Source organism: Pipistrellus hanaki (genome assembly GCF_964339955.1).
Source record: "Pipistrellus hanaki genome assembly, chromosome: 7".
NCBI lineage: Eukaryota > Metazoa > Chordata > Mammalia > Chiroptera > Vespertilionidae > Pipistrellus > Pipistrellus hanaki.
The window spans coordinates 86,119,253-86,140,276 of record NC_140509.1 but is presented as its reverse complement, the minus strand read 5'-3'; the positions used below and the strand labels follow the sequence as shown (position 1 = coordinate 86,140,276).

Here is a 21,024-nt window from a genome sequence, read left to right as displayed (position 1 = left end):
AGTGCTGAGGCCTGGAGGGCGAGCAGCCCCCCCCCCCCCACACACACACAGAGGAGCCCCCGTGAGGAGGTCTGGCCCGTGGCCTCGCTCCTGCCCTCGGCCGGGGGCCAGGCGGGGAGCCCGCTGTCAGGTCATCTCAGAGCCGAGCCACGAGGAGGCGATAGCCCCTCCGCACACTGCCCCGGAGGCTCGTGGTGGACACTGCCTCCCTGTGCAGGCCCCTCAGTGAGAAACAGAGGTCCGCCCGCACCCAGCACCTGCCGGCACCCACTGGGCCTCCTGAGCCCCGAGCGGGGAACCCCGGTTCCCCAGCCCACGCCCCTGTGTCGGCGGGTCCCTGCAGTCTGCCGTCCTGCCTGGGCCCTGCCGGTGGACGGCGTGGTCAGCCAGCGTCTGTGTGTCCTGGGCGGCCTCCTGTGTAAACCGGACCAGCCTGCCCTCCACGGGGGGAGAGGAGAGACCGTCCGCTGGTCCTTCCCTGTGGCCGTGTCCCCGGCTTGGATGTGGGTTCCCTGCCCGCTTCCCAGCAGCCGCGGGGCCCTCTGCGGCCTCGGCGCCTGTGGGCAGTCAGAGACTCCCCTCCACTCTGCAGTCGTGCCAGGCGCCTGCCCAGCTCTCCCCTCTCCTTGCAGGCGGATCCCCCTGGAGCAGGTGCCAGAGGAGGAGGACCAGTGCTCGGCCTGGCTGCACAGGCTGTACCAGGAGAAGGTCAGTGCGCAGGGCAGCCCCGTTTCCAGCTGTGCTGGGTGCACGGGGTGCTCGGTGGGTGCACTGTGGGCACACGGGGCCCCTGGCATTGGTGGTGAGTTTGCCACTGGATGAACAGCCCTGGAGCCGGCCCTCAGCTGAGCGCAGGGACAGAGCACAGTGGAGTATTTCTTTAAGGCGTCACAGATAGGGTAGCGGACAGGAAGGACGTGCTGGCTCCACGGCCCTGTCCGTCTCCCTGGGGCGGGCGTCCCGTCAGCAGTGCACACGGTCTCGGGCGCCGGGGCCCCAGGCCGGGGCCCCACACCCCCGCGTGAGCAGGGAGCACACGAGGTCCCCGTGGCCGGCGTGGTCTCTGCAGCGTCCCCCCACCCTGCTCCAGCTCCCTCGGCCTCCCACCTCCTCTTTCCTTCCACCGCTTTCTCCCTTTGAGCACAGGCAGAGGGAGTCTGGTCATTCTTGTCCAAACTGCTCCGACCCATGGAGGCGAAGAGCCCAGCTTCTCTCTGGTGAGGGAGGCAACTATTCATTTTACAACAAAAATCCATTGGTTTATGGTCCAACAAGATTTTTGCTTTTTGTTTTTTTAATATTTTTTAAATTGATTTCAGAAAAGAAGGGAGAGGGAGAGAGATAGAAACATCTGATATAATAAAAGCCTAATATGCAAATTGGCCAAATGATGGAACAACCAGTTGCTATGACAGGGACTGACCACCAGGGGGCAGATGCTCAGCACAGGAGCTGCCCCCAGCCCACAGGCCCCAGTGGTGGCAGGGGCTGAAGCCGGTGAGTGGGTGGCGCCAGTCCAGCCAAGGAGGGTGCCAACAGGGCCCCCACCCCATCACCCCACTGGTTGCCCCACAGATAGGCCCTGATCGCCGGCCGGGCCTAGGGACCCCAACCATGCACGAATTTTGTGCACCGGCCTCTAGTTAATGAGGAGAATCATTGATCAGCTGCCTCCTGCCCGCCCCACACTCGAGACTGAGCCAGCAACCCGGGCCTGTGTCCTGACCAGAATCGAAATGTAACCTCCTGGTTCATAGATGGCTGCTCAGCCCCTGAGCCACGCTGGCTGGGTGAGGAAGGCATTTTTAGGACCGTCTCACCACCCAGCGATCACTTAGTTCTGGTCATTATACACTGTCAGCCCAAACCAGCTCATCTAGCACCGAATGGATTCGGTGTCCGGACCCTAGGAATACAGCAGCCTGGCGCTTGCCGCCTATTTCTCGTTTCCTCATGAGAAGACAATTGAATGGAACATCGGGGTCTCTGCCACCTGACAGTGGCCACCCTAGTGGGAGCACGTTTTAGGGTTTGGGTCCAAGTTGTGCCACCAGGTTAGGCAGAGACGCTTGAAGCTCAGGTTTAGGATGAACGTGCCAACCGTCTCTGCATGAAGCCGCTTCCGTGTTCTCCAAGGGCGTGATTTTCCCAGGGTGCCTTTCAAACCCGTCCCAGGACGTGCCCTGCTGCTCTCTTCTTGGGATGGGGCCTGGCCTCTGTGTCCCCAGCATGGAACCTGGGCATCCGGCCTCGGCTCCGGGTCCTCCAGGGCGGCCAGGGCTGTGACACGGAATCGCAGGTCCAGGCGGCTGCTCCAGACCCAGGGAGGGAGAGGACGGGATTTTAACAGGCCCCGGGGCCCACAGAAACGGGCAGCCGTCCCTTCCCTCCGGTTCCCACCGGGACGGGTTTGCCCAGTGAACACGTTAGGCAGCAGAGGAGGCGTCACTGTTAGGAAAGTGTGCTCGGAAAAGGCCTACGAAATGAATCCGTTTGGAAAGAGCCACCAACACTCATCCACCGCGGCTGCAGCGCCGGCACCATCAGGGCAGAGAGGTGTGTCCACAGCGCACACCTGTGCCGACAGGAGATGGTTCTCCATCAGCCCCCTGATTGGGGCTCCATTTTCTGAGATGATAACAACTCAAGGCTTTTAGCCCTGGTGCCGCCATCACCCCAAACCTAAACATAACCATGACACTTACCCTAGCCCTGGGCCTAACCTCAATCATAGCCCTACTGTTAAACCTGGCCCTAACCCTAATGCTAGCTCGAATCCTAACCCTAGCCCTAAGCCTAATCTTAAACCTAGCCCAACCCTAACACTAGCCCTAGTCCTAGCCCTAACCCTAAACCTAACCCTAGTCCTAACCCTGACCCTAGCCCTAACCCTAGTCTTAACCCTAACCCTGACCCTAACCCTAACCCACACATTCTCCTTTGGCACCTGAGACGAGTGACTGGCCACACAGGTGTCAGTGAGAGGGCTATTGGGTCAAGAACTGAAGTTGTCTTCGACAACTGAGACATTTTCCCGTGAGTCACGTGGCTGAGACATTCCAGAATGGAGGACTGCTGGTTGGCACTGGGGCTCCCGCTGGCTGTGGGGTGTGGGCTCTGGAAGCCGTCCACACCCCTCGTGGCCTTAGGGAACACAGCCGTTCCCCGGCCAGCTCCTGGGAGCCGACCCCCAGCGGGGGACGGAGAGGGTTCTGTGGAGCGGCCTCCGTGGTCTCCTCACAAACTCCTAACTGGGCAGGCCGTGCCGTCACCCCAGACCTCCAACTGCAGTGCGAGGTCTCTGTGCATCGAGGTCCACACGCCTTTGGAATAAACGGCCGCCAGAGCAGCTGGTCTTGTTAACCGTCCGAAACCCCATCCCACCTGCCTGCTCCGCCTCCAGGTCCGCCTGCTCCCCTGCGCCCCCTGCGCCCAGCACCGAGCGCCCACCGCCACCCTCCCGCTTTCCCGTCCGCGGCGCTCCCTCCAGGCACGGCCTGTTTGACTCAGATACCTTTTTTTTTTTTTTTTTTAATATATTTTATTGATTTTCCACAGAGAGGAAGGGAGAGGGATAGAGAGCTAGAAACGTCGATGAGAGAGAAACATTGACCAGCTGCCTCCTGCACGCCCCCTACTGGGGATGTGCCCGCAACCGTGCCCTTGACCTGAATCGAACCCGGGACCTTCCAGTCCGCAGGCTGACGCTCTATCCACTGAGCCACACCGGTTTCGGCTCAGATAGTTTTTATAAAAGTCCCTGCAGGCCTGGCGTTCTTAGCCGCACACCTTCCCAGAGCCCTCCCGCTTCCACGTCTCCTTCCCAACCAGGAGCTGCCCGGGCTGCCGCCTGGCTGGCGGAGGGGCTGGAAATGAGCCGCTCACAGTGAAAATCACTGAGTGCTGAGAGCAGCCCCGCTCTGCCCTGCGCTGCCTGGGGGTGTGTCAGAGGCTCTGGGAGGGGGCGGAGCTGGGGGGCTGGGGGGGCTCACCCGGTGGAGGCCGGGGGCCAGGAGTCCGAGCTCAGGGTGCCGACGGCCATCGTCTGACTCCGGTCCTGGCCCTTGTCCTCGGAGGGAGGGGCCCTCAGGGGTCTCCTTCATAAGGGTATTCCTGGCATTGGCCCTTGTGGGCCTCAGGCCGTCTGGAGTCGCACGGTCACTGCGGCTGATGGAGGAGGCCAGCAGCAGAGCTGCGGTGCCGGCCGGGCCTCCCTGGTCTCCTCCGCACCCGCATGTGAACAGAAAGCAGCGGGGGGGGGGGGGGGGGGGGGGAGGCGCAGTGGGTGTCGTGGGTTGGGGCTGCTGGCTCCCGGTGCAGGACACAGGTCTGCGCCCCACCCTCTTCCGGGGTTCACTGAGGGCCGGTTCTCCTTCCCCACCAACCTGTGAGGATGGGATGCTGCCCAGAGGCCTGGGCCTCAGGCTGGTCACCTGCCCAGTCAGGGAGGCTGCAGGGAGCAGAGCAGGGCAGACTGGACTCAGTGACGAGTTCCCGGTGTCACAGTGGGAGGGACAGCCCGCTGGGTGCCTGCAGGAGCCCTCTGGGGCGCGGCTGGCCCTCCCCCTGGGAAGAGGGCATCGGGCCTGCAGGAGCCCTCTGCGGGGCGCTGCTGACCCAGCCCGCGGCGTCCGCGGCCCCGGGAAGAGGGCCTCGGGGGCTGCAGGAGCCTTCCGGAGGGTCAGCAGAGCACTCAGGCCCCTCTCTGTCCCAGGACGCCTTCCAGGAGGAGTACTACCAGACGGGCACCTTCCCCGAGACGCCCATGGTGCCCCCGAGGCGGCCCTGGACGCTGCTCAACTGGCTCTTCTGGGCCTCGCTGCTGCTCTACCCCTTCTTCCGCTTCCTGGTCAGCATGGTCAGCAGCGGCTCCTCCCTCACGCTGGCCGGCTTCGTCCTCGTCTTCTTCGTGGGTGAGTGAGTGGCTGGCAGTGCAGGTCCAGGGGGCAGCTCAGCGGTGTGGGGTGCGGTGCCGCCTGAGGGGCTCAGCCTGCAGGCCCATCTACCGCTTCCCGTCCCTGTGTACGCGCCCCTCTGGGCTTCTGGGCCTCTGGGCGGGACAGCTGCTCCCAGCTCCCAGCTCCCAGCTCCCGTCACAGGCTCCCTGCGGCCCCCACGTCCTCTGCGGTGGAGGAGGACACGTGCCCAGGCAGTGGGGTCATGCGGGCACTCTGTGTGAGCCCCCATCCCCAGGCTCCGGTGTGAGCCTAACTGAGCTCCCTGAGCCACCAGACCCCTGTGCCTTCTGTCAGCCACGTGCAGCGGGCAGGCTGGCCGTTCTGACCTCCTGGGGAGGGCTCAGCCCTGGGGCCCACACAGCCCGCGGCTCCCTGTGTCACCTGGTCCGGCCAGCACCGTGCCCGCGCTCCGGGGAACCGGGCAGGGAGGATGGATGGCGCCCAGACCACCTGCTCTGTTGGATCCCCAGCCCTCACCCCCTGCCTTCCCCTGCAGCTTCCGTGGGCGTCCGATGGATGATCGGCGTGACGGAGATCGACAAGGGCTCTGCCTACGGCAACATGGACAGCAGGCAGAAGCAGAAGGACTGACAGGACACGCTCCACCCCGAGCGGACCTGGGGCGCGGGCGGGCGCCGAGGGGCCTCCCCGTGCGGCCCGGCCAGGGCGCTGGGCGAGTCCCTGCTGGGAGGCAGGGCCTCTGTCCTCCAGGCCACCGCCCTGCCCTGCCCTCCCCGTGTGCTGCAGTGGGTGCCGGTTCTCTTCCTGTGTGCGTGCGAGTGTGCGTGCGTGAGGAAGGACACGAGTGAGCGTGCGAGGCTGCCTCCAGCCCTGTCCTGCCATCAGCCGCAGTGTCCGGCGCAGGGGGGGCAGGGATGGGGAGCGACCGAGTCCCTTTCATCCTTTGGTGCTGTTTCCTGTGCCCCTGACGGCCGGTAGAGCGAAGGCACGTAGGTGAGACGATTAAATTATGCCTCCAAAAAAGCACTCGGTGTTTGGCTCCTCTGTGGTGCTCACACAGGCCCCTCCGTCCTGCCACGGGTGAGGCAGACACATCTCACCGTTCCTCAGCTCAGGTCAGCCCCACGGACACCCAGGGAGGCAGAGACCAGCACAGTGTGACTGTGGTGGGAGGGCAATGCGGCTTGGGGGCAGGGAGTCATTCAGAACATTGGCACCCGAGACCGCAAGCGCCAGCCTGGGAGCAGGGAGGGGGCGTGACGACCTCGGAGCAGGCGCTGTGCACCCAGTTTACTTCTTAGCAGACACCTGTCCTTAAGGTCAGTCATGCTGGAATAGCTCTCAACCGCTGTGTTCTCTAAACCAGTGTTTCCCAAACTTCTCTCATGATGAGAATCACCTGGTGGAGTTGTTAAAATACAGATTCCTGAATCCCAACTAAGAAGTGCTAAACTAGAATTTTTGGGAACATATAGGTAAAATTGTATACTTAACTAGTGCTCTAAACAAATGCACACAAAACCTTGTAAAAGTAGCTACTGATGTTTAAAAATAAAAAATAAAAAACACCCACATTAGTGTGTTTCAGATAGTCGTTAAGTGGACAGGGACTTGGATGTAAAATCCTGTGACAACTGTCCAGCCCAGTGGTCGGCAAACTGCGGCTCACAAGCCACATGCGGCTCTTTGGCCCCTTGAGTTTTTAGCAAAGGCCAGCTTAGGAGTACTCTAAGTTAATAACAATGTACCTACCTATGTAGTTTAAGTTTTAAAAAATTGGCTCTCAAAAGAAATCTCAATCGTTGTTCTGTTGGCATTTGGCTCTGTTGACGAATGAGTTTGCTGACCCCTGGTTCAGCCACACACCCATCAGCAGATGATGTAAGGGGCACACAAAGGGCCTGGCAGCCCTGGCTGCTCCTGGTCGAGGGGAACAGGGTCTGGCTGGTCCCCAAACAAACAGACTGTAGGTGCAGGGGCTTCCCAACTCACACGGATGTGTAAGGCCAGGGAGGAGGGTCAGAGGGCACTCCCCATCAGGGCCCAGCAAGAGGTTAGCCCTGCTTCTCCGAGGAACCCGCACAGCTTGTTGGTAATGAGATGGTCTCAGACCCGCTGCCCTCCCCGCCCTGGCAGTGCATGGCTCTTCCCTGTGCTGAGGGCTCGGATCTGCAGGACTCACTCCCGCTGGTGCCCTCCCCCGCCGGTGCCCTCCCCCGCCTGTGCCCTCCCCGCCGGTGCCCTCCCCGCCGGTGCCCTCCCCGCCAGTGCCCTCCCCGCCAGTGCCCTCCCCCCGCCTGTGCCCTCCCCCGCCGGTGCCCTCCCCCCGCCGGTGTCCCCCCCACCGGTGTCCCCCTCGCCAGTGCCCACCTCCAGTGCCCACCTCCTCCAGTGCCCATCCTGCCAGTGCCCATTGCTGCCCGTGCCCTCCCCCTACAGTGCCCACCGCAGCCCGGGGCACACCTGCTTCGAGGCTGACAAGCTACAAAAGACAAGGCAGCTGCACTTTCCTAAAATAAACCATTTATTGAAAAAAGAGCCTTTTTCTTCCATTTCATTCATCAGCCTTTTGCTGACAAACCTGCGGCTGCCGCCGCCTCCAGGGCAGTTCACAGTCAGTGCACTGGCAGACGGAGGGCAGGCCCGGACCGGACACCAAGCGGACAGAGTCCTGGACGTCCGGTCCGCCCCGGAGAACGGGGACGAGGCGCCAGTCCGTGTACAGTAGAAATGGCACTTAGCGTGGAGCTTCTTTACCTCGTGGACATCACTCGGCCCGGCCAGGAGAGCACGCAGGAGCGGAGGGCGTCCCATGCAGCCCGGCCTGGGCGGAGGCCTGCATCCCAGCGTCTTCATGTAACGTCACACGCAGTGTGTGTACGTCACACGCAGTGACGGTCTCCGTGCACACCCAGCGCAGGGCTCCGCCTCATTCCTCATCCGTGCAGACCTGGGGGCGGGGAGAGAGCTGAGCCCGCTGCGCTCACAGACCGCAGGCAGACCGTCCCGTACCACAGGCAGACCCTCCTGTGCCCACGGCGCCTGGCGGGGCGGGTGGGGGCCTCCGGGGCGCAGGGACAGGAGTGCTGTCCCTGCCCAGGACTGACCGCTGGCCGCTCGTAAGGACGCGTGTACAGCAGCAGGTCAGCGGGCTGCCCCACCGTTTCAGCACCTTGTGTGGTGACAGAGCCCACAGCAGGCCCAGCTCCGGCTCCTCAGCTCGCTCACCCCGAGGTACATCAGGCGCTCCCTGGCGGGCAGGCTTCCTCCTTGGCTCCAGGCCTCCCTCAGCACTCTCCCTGCACCCTCTGCCTCCCCATTCTCTCAGGGTGCTCCCACACACCTCACCTCGTCTCCCAAGAGCAGCGTCCTCCCTGACACAGCAGCCGCCGCTGCAGCTCCCTGTGAATTCCTACCCCTGGGACCAGCCTGCAGCCTGAGAGGGTCCCTGCTCCTTCCCTGCACTCACTGCTGCACCGCCGTCACCCAAGGAGTGTGCATGGCCCTTCAGCTCCACTGCCGCTGATCACACACCTGACCACGCCCAGCCTAGCAGCTCCCCCCGCCCTCGCCTCACTGTTCAGGAGGTCACACCAGTGATAAACTGGAATTCCGCCTGGGCCCGCTCCGCGCTGTGCACCACCTGTGCCGTCAGCACCCACTCACCTCCCCAGCTCCTGGCAGTCCCTCCCTCCTAGCAGTGTGCCTGCCGCTCTCCCACCCCGTCTGCCACCCCACCCATTCCCGAGGTGCCCAGGGTGAGGAGGTTAAGGAGCCAGAGGGCCCGGCCAAACCTTCCCAGGCAGCTCCCACCTCATGCTAGAGAGGGGTGCCCGGGGTCCCCGGACCCTAGGCAGGGCCACGCCGTGACCGCAGCACCAACGTGGTCCCATCACGCGGCCGCTCCGCTCCTCAGGGAGGCCAGCCTGCTCCTGTCCTCGGGCAGACCTGCCAGCAGGGAGCACTGTCACCCGCCCCGCACTAATGCCCCGCACCAGCGCCCTCAGTCCAGGGCACCTCTTCCACCCCCCGAAGGGACCAAGCAGAACACCGTGAACATTCCCACACAGGCCACAGACTTCCCAGGCGGAGCTAGCGTCCCTTTCCGTGTCAGGTGCAGGCACTTCCTGCGTGAGAGCCGCCGCCGGCAGCACGGGGCGGGGAGCCGCGGGCAGCGCACCTTGACGAAGGAGTGGTCGAGGAGCTGGCTGGCCGTCCAGCGCAGGCGCGGCTCGCTCTCCAGGCAGTGGGAGAGGAACTCCTTGCCCTCCAGGCTCAGCCGCTCGGGGATCGGGGGCTTGTGCCCCATGCCCACTTTGTACATAATCTGGAAGTTGTGTTCATACTCATGCCAAGGCCTCTAGAAAGAGAAAAGAAAGGTTTTAGTGCTACATGGTCATAAAAAAGGCAAATTCTCCATCTTTTTTTAGGCTTCTCCTCCAAAAAGTGTGACCAGACCTCAACAGATGAGAGCTGTTTGAACGTGAAATGTACGTTAATAAACACTACTTTCATAATTACTCAAAGTGCATGTACATTTTGGGGGACACCCTATATATATCAGGAGCTGGCAAACTTACTTAAAGGGTCTAACATTTAATAAATATTTCAGCTTTGGCCCCATGGTCTCTGTCACTCCTCAATTTTCCCAGCGCAGCAGGAAAACAGCCTCAGACCTCACGTATGTGAGTGTGTGGCCACGGTCCAGTAAAACAACTGGCACAGCAGGGCAGGCACAGTCTGCCTCCCACGTGGATGTCAATCCAGCATCATCGAGATGCCACCATCATGCGAGTAAAAAATGCAATACATAAAGTGAGATGAAAATGCCAATAAACCAAAATGCAACAGTTACCACTAGGGTGTTAAAAGGCTGCCTTGCTAAGTAAAGAGCATCAAATTCTATTACTGCAAAGCTTATTTTATTATGATCACGGGAAAAAGGAGACTTATGGGAAACAATGCAGTCTGTTCTGTCATCCTTATTTGTGACCACTGCTGACTGACATGTGAGAGCTCCCTCTTCCTCGGGTATGTGGCTGGACTAAAGTAGCAGGTATCATGGCTGTATTTCTTTCCTTTATTTAAAATTGATTTCAGAGAAGAAGGGAGAGGGAGAGAGGCAGAATCATTGCTGAGAGAGAAATATCAATCAGCTCTCTCCTGCACAGCCCCCCCTGGGAAACAGGCCCACAACTTGGGCTGTACCCTGACCGGGAATCAAACTGGTGACCTCCTGGTTCATGGGACAACGCACAATCCACAGTGCACAACCCACTGAGCACACTGGCCAGGGATGGCCAGCTTTCTGTTAAAGATAACAAAAATAATATTAGCAAATATCTAGTAAGCATTTTGTATGGTCTTTTTCCAGCAGTTGCAAAGTACAGCTGTATATTGATTTAATTTCCTATGAATAACAAGTAAGTGATCTCTAACTTTTTTGTTTTCCAAATAATGCCACACACACACAATATCTTCATACATTTGTGTAATTGCTCGTTAATGTACCTTCCTAGGAAGACCGATGGTCAGATTCAGAACCACAGGAGTTCCACTGCCCTAGCAACCTGGCGCTGACCTGTCTGCCCTCCTGCGCACCCCGGCGACCGCGGGCCCCTCCGGCCTGGGTGGGACTCGCCTTCGCGGAGGCACCAGAATCCGCTCAGGGGCTCCTCCACAGCGCCCCGCACCGTCCACAGCGCCACAACGCCACAGCGCGTTTTCATCGCCGCGTCACATTCCCCAGCACATGGCCAGTGTGTCCATCCACTCACCTGCCGCAAGGCCTTGGCTGCTTCGAAGCCTGGGTGATTCTGAATGAAGTTGATTTATGTGCCCGTTTTGTGTGGACAAGTTTTCCACTTTGCGTTTCTTTTTGTATCTGCTTACTTCTCTATGTTCTAACGCAGGCCTCGTGTTTTTATTCACTTTTAAGAGTTCTCTAAATGACAGGTCTTACATTGATCCCAGTCTTCCCTTGTCTTTCCCTTCCTCTGCTGTGGCAGAGCGAAGTTCCTAACAAACCAGAACAGGTGCCCTCAGCTTCCCCCCAGTGGGCTCTGCTCACCTTGCCAGTCACCATCTCTATGACCACACAGCCGAGGCTCCAGATGTCGGCCGCACGCCCGTGACCTTCTCCCTTCGCACGAGTGATGACCTCAGGAGCCATGTACGCTGTGGAGGTCACAGATGTGAGGACAGGAATGGCTGATCCACACAGCCCCACCCCTCCGCAGGGAAAAAGTAACAGTATGTGGAGGGAACTTTCCCCAATTATATACTCGCAAACAGGGCAACTTGAGTAGGGACTTCATATCAATTTCTTGAATGGACGTTTTTAGGGGACAAATTATCTTCTATTGTAAAAGAGTTTTTCAATGTACACATTTTCAGATAAATTGTACTCACAATGAAAATATAAAATATAACCTGCAAAGGAGGATGTAGAGGTTTGTGAAACTAATTGGTCAAAACAAGTAATTACATTTAAACGCAGTACTGTTCTGACCAGAATATTTCTATCCGCCCAGTGTGAGTGGGCAGAGCCTCTCCCGCTCCTGAACCTCCCCGGGCCCGGACTCCTCCGTCTGACAGTGTTTTCGGGGCTGGTGTCTGCGGCATGGTCCCCGACAGGTTAGAACGGCCCGCTGTCCAGGTCCGTGCTGACAAGAGGCAAAGGGAAGGCCGGTGACCAGCACCAGGAGGGAGGAGTCTGCAGACAGACAGCCGGCCCACCTGCGGTCCCCAGCGTGCTGTTCACCTCCCCGGGCATGGTCTGCGCGTTGTTCTTCAGCTTCACCGAGCACCCGAAGTCTCCCAGCTTGATCAGTCCCGACGAGGTGAGGAAGATATTGGCACCTAAGGAAGAATAAGTTTCAAGTTGACACGGTTACCTCGACTACAAACGAAGTGATAGAAGAGTTTATGAAACTATGAACAAAGGTCAGCCTAGAAGGATTTTAAGTGTTAGTCACAAACATCAACACAAAGCAAAGCAATTTTAGCATGAACTGCAGATTCCAGTGACCAACACTCTCCGAGCTGAAATACGTGCACAGATGCCAACACCAACCCAGAGCTACTTGGAGACGTTACCGAGGAAACAGGCCTGAGGGGCAGCCCTGAAAGTGAGGCGCACGCAGCTAGCAGCTCCTGGGACGGGGAACCACAGCAGACAAGGGCTGCACCCACACTGTCCTATGGCCTGGCACGGCCACACTGCGCGGCTTAGCCTGGGATGGGAAAGATCGTCTGTAACTATCTCCCTATTGGCCGCTCCTCCTAGGGCCGCTGTGCCTTTGCTACAAGGGAACCCGGCCCCAATCGAGCCTCATCTCTGCTCTCTGGTCTTGGGCACCACCTGGGAGAGCGATGCAGCCACGGGGTTAGATAAGCAGCGTGCGAGGAGCTGCGGTCTGAGCCAATACTTGTGGCCTGGGTGCTCCCCGTGCAGGCGGCCCTGTGGGGGCCCCGCTGACGCGGTCATTCCGGAGCTGGTCCGCACGGCACATGGCCACTGCCAACGACATGAAGGTTCCACTTCATGACCGTGGACAGAGGCTGAATATGGCATTTATGGCACAACTGGAAACGGGTAATGCCAGGACCTGGCAAAGAGCCAGGCGGAGGCCGGGAGGCAGGCAACAAGACCCCATGTGCGGGGGGGTAGGGGGCTCACCCACACCAGGTCTGCTGCCAGTGGGGCCAGCCAGCTCCAGAGTGAGCGTGTTCAGACTGGCCTCCGACTGCGACAGAACGGGGTCCTCAGCCAAGGGCCGAGTAGAGGCAGCAGGGATTTGTTGCTTTATTATCCCCAGACGCCAGCCCACAGGTGAGGGCCACGATGTGCAAGGCCATGCCCTGAGGCTGCTCTCTGGGCCTGGGGAACGCATTATTCCAGTGGTCGGCAAACTGTGGCTCTTGAGCCACATGCGGACTCTTTGGCCCCTTGAGTTTTTAGCAAAGGCCAGCTTAGGAGGACCCTAATGAAGTTAATAACAATGTACCTACCTAGATAGTTTACGTTTAAAAAACTTGGCTCCCAAAAGAAATGTTAATCGTGGTACTGTTGATATTTGGCTGTGGACGAATGAGTTTTCCGACCACTGCCCTATACCCACCAGTGTGAGCCCACCGGCCCTCACAGCGCTCCACGGACGAAGCTGGGCCGTGCCGCCCACATCAGCAGCAGCCTCACATGGGGCTGCTCCTCACGCCCGGCTCAGCGCTGCTGCCTCACGGTCACTCTGCACTCCCAATGGTCAAATACCAAGACAGAGGCCCCCGCGGAGAGGAGGCTCCGATGGTGAGCGTCCCGTGAGGGCCCGGCCAGCAGGGCGTTGATAGGGCACGGTCACTCCAGACAGAGCGGCTTACGGCTCAGAGCACACCCACTCCCGCAGCCTCAGCCCTGCCTGCGCTCCGGGCAGGCGGAGCCGGCGTCGGGGATTACCTTTGATGTCGCGGTGCACTATGCCGTGCTCGTGCAGCACGTTGATGGCCACGGTGATCTGCTTGGAGTAGAGCCGGATGACGTGCTCCTGGAGGCCCAGCCTGGACACCTCCTCCAGCGTGCCCTCGTCGCAGTACTCCATGAAGATGTACATCTCCTCCTAGGCAACGAACGCAGCGCATGGGCACGCACTCAAGTGCAGATAGGACGGCGCCACGGGTATCTCTGTCTAACGGACTCTACACTTGTCGTCCTGACCCTGACCTCGACCCCGACAGCAGTGCCTGCCGCCTGTCTGGAATCGCACAGTCCTCGGGAGGAGTGTACCTCCAGGCACAGGGGATGCGTGTCCGTGCCCTCCAAAGGCAGCCCCATGTGACCTCAGACAGGCGCCAGCAGGCTGCCCGAGCCTCTGTTAGTAACCCCTGAAATGGTCCTCTTCACTAGGAATGTAAGTGGGAAACGTTAAAACCACCGACACCCAACTTCCCTGGAAGCTCCTCATCCACCAAGATGCTCCGTTCCTCTCCCTCAGTGCTCCTTCCAATCAGGAGAACACACCAAAGCTGTAACTTCTCTCAGGTCCCATGGCTCCTGAGCCACACCAGGACAAAGGCTACCGCTGACGGCGGAGAGGAAGGAGCGGGCCCTTCGAGAGAACCTGGCAGGCAGGATGGGCTCAGCGGCTGCTACTGTCGGGGGGACCACAGCTACACCTTACACTTGAGGAAGAACCCCTCTCGTGTCAGAGAGAAGGCAGGCTTCCCGGTAACCAGGAAAGCGGCTGCAATGAGGCGGCTGTGATGTACGGGCCCCTGCGCCCCGCTCGCACGCTGTGGCTGAAGCCGCCTACCCTGTGCAGCTCCACTCCGAAGTAGCGCACCAGGTTGGGGTGCTTGATGCCCTCGAATATCTTCAGCTCGTCCGCGGTCTCCTTGATCGTCTTGTGATCGTTAGGCTGGAACCGGATCTGGGAGAGGAAGCTGCTCATTACTGGTGCGGTGGCCAGCGAGCACAGGCAGCCTTAAGCCCGGGGCGCAGACCGCGCACAGCCCGACCCCAGGACCGGCGGTCTGTGCCCTCACTCCCAGGCTCTTTCCGAGGCTGCTTCCCAGTGAGTTCAGCGCGCCCACTGCGGAGCGCCTGGTGAGGCGACAGCCGATGGAACCATCTCACAGGCAAACTGGACTCAGACCCTGCAGAGCCGGCGAGCAATCCCCGTGGCAGGTTCCGGGCACGACGCAGAGCTACGGTGGATCCGGCCCTCCTGGCTGGCCCCCGGAGGCGGACGGAGGCTGGAGCACAGTGGGGGTGCAGCAGCAGGGCGCCCCCGCCTCTCCAGCCACTGCCCTCCCTTCAGAGCTGGAAGGCGCCGCCTCCTCGGGGACACGGCCTTGGTTTCCCGGACGGCCCACCCCCAGGTTTCCCGTCCGTCCCCCTTCACCCCCGCTGAGAAAAGGCTGTCATCTCTGAGGTTGGTCACAAATGTTATCTCCTCCCCAAAGACCCTGTGAGATCTGTATCCCCTCCTCCGAGCTTTCACCACGACCCCGTCCCTGCGGGCACAGACAGCCATGGGGAGACCCGCTGAGCTCCTGCTCTCTCTGGGCCCCGACCTCCTTTGCTCTCACGTCACCTCGGCGCGGCTGCCGGCTGCCCCACAGGCTGATGCTAAAAGAGCCGCAGACCACTCAGCCCTGTGAAGCCAGCGCTACCACGAACCTCAGCCACACACGCTGCTTCACCACATCCCCACCCAGAGGCATCAGACAAGCAGGCCGAGGGCCACTCACCTCCTTCATGGCCATCAGCTCGCCCGTGTCGACGCTGATGCAGGTGTAGACCTTCCCATACTGCCCTTCTCCTGTGAGGGGACACAGGCAGCTCTCGGTGACCATGCCAGGCTGTGTTCACGCATGCCAACGGGGACTCCCCTTCCCGAGCGGGAGCTGGGCCCCAGGAAATGTGACTGTCCCTAATGAGTGAGGTCCCAGGCCAGCTCTTCCCGTCGTCCCTGCGGATACTGTAAACCTGGAACGGACTGGCAGACCGCAGAGGCCTGACGGGGAGCGCCACGTGGCCTGGCGCACGGCCTGCAGGAGGCCTGGCCGCGAGGGGGGCGCACGGGCTTCCTGGCTGGGAGCGCTGCTCTTCTCCCCCAGCTGCTCGGCGGGAAGTGCATGTGAGCGGGAGGACCTGCGGGACCGGTAGGCGCCTTCTCCCCCCCACCTCCCCCAGCTCTTCCCCAAGAAAAGAACCGGCCGTGGTTTAGAAAAGGCGGCCTGTCTCTACCTGCACCCAGTTCTCTCCGATCCTGTGCGGTGGGGATAAGAGCACACAGACTGGCAAACGGCACAGGTGTGCCACTCCCCATGGCAACTCCAGAGCACTAGCAAACCTGGCCACTTAATGAGGCAAACTGGACTCAAACCCTGCAGTTTGCCACCTTTCTGAACCTCATTTTGTCACATTTTACACATCAGGGAATAAATGTACTGTTTTAAGCTTCCCTGAGCAATCCAAAGTAAACCCCGAACCCCTGCGAAAGACACGCCGCACCTGCTGCACATGTGAGAGAGGCCACAACACGCGTCTGACCCCGGAGAAGCGTGGCCACTGCGGTGTCTACCGGAGCAAACGTGTCACGTCCTTTAGTTTCCTTACCGATCTTGTTTCCTCTTTGCCACTTGAAGGTCACCTTCCTCAGGCCGACATGCATGACGTTATCGTACGATTTGGGGGTGTCGCACACTTGGCCGATGATGTTCCTCCTCCTCATCTCTCGGTACCGCTTCTCCTCAAACAGCCGGACTGACTTCTGCACGGCTTCCATGGGCCCTTGTTTGGAAGCGGTGTCTGCGGGAGAACCGACCACTCGGTCACAGTCACCATCATCAAGTCAATCCCCAGCAAATCGTCAGAAATCAGAGCCATGTGCACTGGCCCTCCTCACACACAGCTCCGCAGGCCACGCATGGCCATCGTGGTCGAACAGCCCCAAGCACACACCCACTACACCCACGTGCACGAGACACAGCCCGTCCAGACAGTCCACCTCCCGAGGCTGGTGGTTAGACTGCTGCCGTGACCATCTCCGGCCTCCGTCTCCCTTCTCTCCAACCCACGCTCGTTGGCCACAATTACCTTACTAAAAATGAAACCCTATCACCTGACCTTCCCATGTGAACTTACTGCCCGGGTCACCACACCGTTCACCACAATGCAAAGGCCTCCGACGGCCTCCAGTCCTGCACAGAGCAGACCGGGCCTCTTGCCCAGCTCACTGGGCTGAGCCTCTCCCCTTTGTCACATTACAGACCCTCAGGGGCACCCCGCTGCTTCTCACCAGGCCCCTGCTCACATCGTCCTGTTTGTCCTCCATCCCGGGGCGGGCCCCGCAGGCCGCTCAGCAGCACCGCTCCTCCCCGGAAGCCCCCTTGGGAGGGGCCGAGTGAGAGCTCTGCGACCTGAGGCAGGAACAGGGCCCCCTCCGTGTGCTCGGGTCTGACAGAGGGCAACTCACTGGACTTGCTACACGTCAGATTCCCGACCCGTGAACTGCAGGGGACGATACTAATGAAAACATTCGTGGAAAGTGCTGGGCCCCCTGACTGGAATTCAAGAAAACGCGGTAAGCTCTGGCTCCTGTGATTCTCTATTTCCCATCAGGCTCTGTTTCTGCAGTGTATTTTACCACAGCTTACAGCGAGCTGTCTCTTTCGCACACGTGGCATCTAAAACAGCAGCTTCATAGCATCGTTACTTTTTCCCCAGGCAGTTTTTCATTCTGACTTTACTTCCCATTAGGGGGCGACGCCCACAACCTGGAGAGCACGGCTTATATATATTTACACACACACACACACACACACACACTAGAGGCCCAGTGCATGACATTTGTACACTGGGGGGCAGAATGGGAGAAGGTGTCCCTCAGCTCGGCCTGTACCCTCTGGCAGTCCAGGTCCCTTTGCGGGATGTCCACCTGCTGGCCTGCAGGGAGTGGGCCTAAGCCAGCAGGTGGACATCCCCTGAGGGGTCCTTAGAGCTGCTGTGGAGGTGGGAGAGGCTCCTACCACCACCAGTGCACCTGCCAGCCGTGAGCCCAACTTCTGGCTGAGCGGCACTCCCCCTTTGGGAGCACACTGACAACCAGAGGCGCCTCCTGCGTTTAGTGTCTGCCTCCTGCTGGTCAGTGCGCATCATAATGACCGGTCTTTCTGCCGTTTGATTTGCATATTAGGGTTTTATTATATAGGATAAAATAAAAAAAAAAGGAACAGGAAATGGGTGCAAAAGCACAGGCAGAAGGTGGAGTCAGCTGTAGACAGAGATCCTGAACACTAACACGCAGGCTGAATGGCTGGAAGCTAAAGCACCGTTGCTGAAATTGCTCCCAGCACAGGAACATTTTAAGTTCAACATTCTTCCTTTACCTTTAGTCTGGCTGATCAGCGTCCGAAGTTCCCAACTTCTTCGGGTCGACCCACTCGAATCACCTTTTGGATATGCTGGTTCTGCAGAAAGTATTTTTCATACAAATGAAGACACAGAGCAAATCTGCTTACTTAACTGAGAGCAAGGCTGAGCGGTGTGATGAGGCCACCACCAACCTGTCCTCCTGCTGATTAACTAGGATGCTGTGAGTGTGAGAAGCTGTCTCTACAATCAGTTCCAGAAAATCGCACCAATTAAGACCTGCTAATGGTGTTACAACTTTAGCTCCATAAACCTCCCACAAATACCCAGCAGCCTAACTCTGAGCAGGAGCTGGAGGACCCAGGACTGCACCGGGGGGTCCTGCTTAGGAGCCCGGCAGCGGCCGGTGAGCCACCACGGTCCTGGGCGGACGGCTCGGCCTGCGTTATAACAAAACTCCAGCACGTCCTCAACACACACAGTGCCACTTCTGCACTTGTAAAGAGAATAAGAACGCTTAGCAACTAAAATATCAGCGATAATGGTTTTTTAAAAAGCAACAAAAGGAGACCTAGAAAATGCAAACACAGCTAAAAAGGCACCTAAATTAAAAAGCTGAGTGCTTGAGCCCAGCCCGCCTGGCTCAGTATTGAGCGTCAACGTATGAACCAGGTCATAGTTCGATTCCCAGTCAAGATACATGCCCGGATTGTGGGCTTGATCCCCAGCAGGGGGCGTGCAGGAGGCAGCCGCCAATCAATGGTTCTCTCATCACTGATGTTTCCCTCTCTCCCCCTCTCCCTTCCTCTGAAATCAATAAAAACATGAGGAAAAAACTGAGTGCCCGGCAGCGAGTCCTCCCAGGAAGCCTGGCTTCTCCCTCCTTCCCCGGAAAAGCCACGGACACAGTAACTGGGGACGCAAACCACGGATGAGGTTCCGCGCACGCAGGAGACACCTCCACACTCACCATCTCGCTCCTCGGTGGGGCTGGAGTGGCGACTCAGGGACCTGAACTGCAGCTCAGCTGCGACGGAAGCCAGCCGGTCGTTCTCAGGGACACTGGAACCCCTGTTGTGGGCGTTTTAAAAACGGAGCGATCAACTCCATGGAACTCAAAATGACAGATCTGCGGCTCTTCAGAGCAAGTGGTTCCCAGTGGAGGGTGACCTGGGACCCTGGAGACATCCAGCCGCCAGTGGGGAGAGGACAGCACAGAGGATGCTCTAGACAGATACCTGGTGGCCCCAAATGAGTGACACTGCCTTGGGGACCCTCCCTGGGGTGCAGGAGGGAGCTGCACTTCCCTCCCTCCACAGCCAGCACCACCTCACACCTGACTGCGGAAGACACTGTTTTATGTTAAAAACAAGTCTTTACTGAAGTGTTGACATGTATAGGAAGCTCCATAACTTACGTCCAGGGTGATAAAAATCATTAGCCAAATCTAGTTAACATGTAAAATCATCACCGAATTACATCTGTGCACTTAGCCCTGGGAGTGCTAACGTCACTGCATGGCTGGGAAGCTTCCAGCCTCTGACTAAGGAAGCAGTGGGAACCGGGGGTTCTCAAGCAGGAGCCAAGCAGAAGCGCAGGAGAGCAGGAAGCTTAACATCAAAGAACAAAGTGAATGCGCTGCTTTTCCAGAAGAAAGTTAAAAGTTAATGGTCAGCAATCCAGAACGAATCCATCAAGAGTAAGAGCCAAGAGTAAGGAAGCGCGGTGTTAAGATTCCAATACAAATCATCCCAAATGAATGGCATCAGTTTGGGAACAAGTGTCGTGTGTGCAGTGGTGCCCTGTGAAGTATGGTAGCATTTATGCTCTTTCTCAGACGCTGGCCCGGGGTCAGCCACAGAACAGACCAGCTCAGGGCTCGGGGCTCCCGACGCCCCTGAGCTCTGCAACCCAGGGCAGCACTCTGAGCGTGATTCAGCACGCCCTACTGCCGTGGCCTGTCCAGGTCGTGGCACTGCTTCGTGGGAAACCAAGGGTGCTCCTGGGCCCTGCTCAGGACGGGCACCGTGGGGAGTCACTCAGCACCTCTATGCTCCTGATTTCCAGAGACAAAACGAGTCAATGCCACGTCCTCCCAGAGTCTGCCAGGATAAAAGGCAAGAAAATGTACTGAAGTGAAGTGGTATGCCTGGGAATTGTCCAGTAACTAGTTTAGGGGATGGCAGGGAGGGTTGTAGAGTTTGACAATTTCCGTGGTATAACAACTGGCTTACAAAATTCCTAAAAAATTAACAATTCAGCCTTTTGCAAACCAGTAAGAGCCAGTTTCGGCAAGTAGAACTCTGTAAAAATATTTTATAAGCAAGATGACTATTTCCTAAGTAAAACCAGACCAAATGGAAACATTGATGGACGTTAGACTGAGCACATGAGAGGCTGGGATGCAGAGTGAACACAACCCCAGGCGACATGGCTCCATTTGGATTTGCTGTTCTATCCACTGTCCTGTACCCACGACTGTACAAAGGAAATGCCATTCCTCTGTGAAAAATGGCCTGAGAGGTGGCATACAAACTTCTAACTACTGAGGACCATTCTAAGGGTGTATATAATTAAGATGCTAAAATCTACTAGCCAAGGCCTATCACTAAAGGCATAAAAAGACATTTAGCTTTGAAAGTAAAATACATTTAATGTACACATTACCACCTTTATAAATGCCTCAAGCCACAGCTCAAGAGCCTCTAAAAAGGGGGACTTTACCCCACACCCCAGCCGGCCTGGAGAAACCGTGTGCACTCGGAGCAGCAGAGGGGGCCGCTCCACAGTCCTGGGGCCCGCCCCCCGTCACTCTGCACTGCGCTGACGGACCAGACAGCCTCCTGCCCCACAGGGACATGGACGCACAGGAAACACTGGCCAGGAAATGCTCTCAACGTAAAAATAGAGGAGAAATGGGAATTTGTTCAAATCAACTTTTAGTTAACTGCTTAAGCTGTAAAATACATTGACTTTTAGGTTACAGACATTTATCACGAAAATTAGGACTATTATTGCTCTTATGAGAAGAACGGAGATGTTTGTAGAGATTTTAGACGTTACAAAGGCTAAACACAGGTTAGCCCGTCATCTCCTGCCCACGCAGCAGCCCTGAGGTCCTTGCTCACCAGCCCGCCCAGCGGGCAGTCTGGTCTGACTCTCCCGTCCTGACTGGGAGAGGAGAACAGTGCCTTCTCCCGGGTCCGGTGGGAGCTGGTTTTACTCTGGGGC

General features: G+C 58.4%; 2 protein-coding genes across 5 annotated transcripts in view; one reads left to right on the top strand and one right to left on the bottom strand.

Moving 5' to 3' along the window:
• AGPAT4 (1-acylglycerol-3-phosphate O-acyltransferase 4) overlaps window positions 1–5,945 on the top strand; it is a 33,340-nt gene extending 27,395 nt beyond the window's left edge. Inside the window, exons 7-9 of the mRNA XM_084890915.1 lie at window positions 633–708; window positions 4,715–4,913; window positions 5,455–5,945. Of these exons, the coding sequence (XP_084747041.1) occupies window positions 633–708; window positions 4,715–4,913; window positions 5,455–5,549 (370 nt within the window). The 3' untranslated portion in view covers window positions 5,550–5,945. The remainder of the gene's footprint in view (window positions 1–632; window positions 709–4,714; window positions 4,914–5,454) is intronic.
• Window positions 5,946–7,425: 1,480 nt separating this feature from the next.
• MAP3K4 (mitogen-activated protein kinase kinase kinase 4) overlaps window positions 7,426–21,024 on the bottom strand; it is a 65,928-nt gene continuing 52,329 nt past the window's right edge. For all 4 annotated transcript variants that reach the window (XM_084890905.1, XM_084890907.1, XM_084890906.1 and 1 more), the window contains 10 exons: window positions 18,764–18,864; window positions 17,811–17,891; window positions 16,039–16,230; window positions 15,168–15,238; window positions 14,228–14,344; window positions 13,375–13,534; window positions 11,658–11,780; window positions 10,990–11,096; window positions 9,100–9,279; window positions 7,426–7,869 (listed from right to left, as the gene is read on the bottom strand). In XM_084890905.1, coding sequence (XP_084747031.1) covers window positions 7,849–7,869; window positions 9,100–9,279; window positions 10,990–11,096; window positions 11,658–11,780; window positions 13,375–13,534; window positions 14,228–14,344; window positions 15,168–15,238; window positions 16,039–16,230; window positions 17,811–17,891; window positions 18,764–18,864 — 1,153 coding nt within the window. In that variant the 3' untranslated portion in view covers window positions 7,426–7,848. The remainder of the gene's footprint in view (window positions 7,870–9,099; window positions 9,280–10,989; window positions 11,097–11,657; window positions 11,781–13,374; window positions 13,535–14,227; window positions 14,345–15,167; window positions 15,239–16,038; window positions 16,231–17,810; window positions 17,892–18,763; window positions 18,865–21,024) is intronic.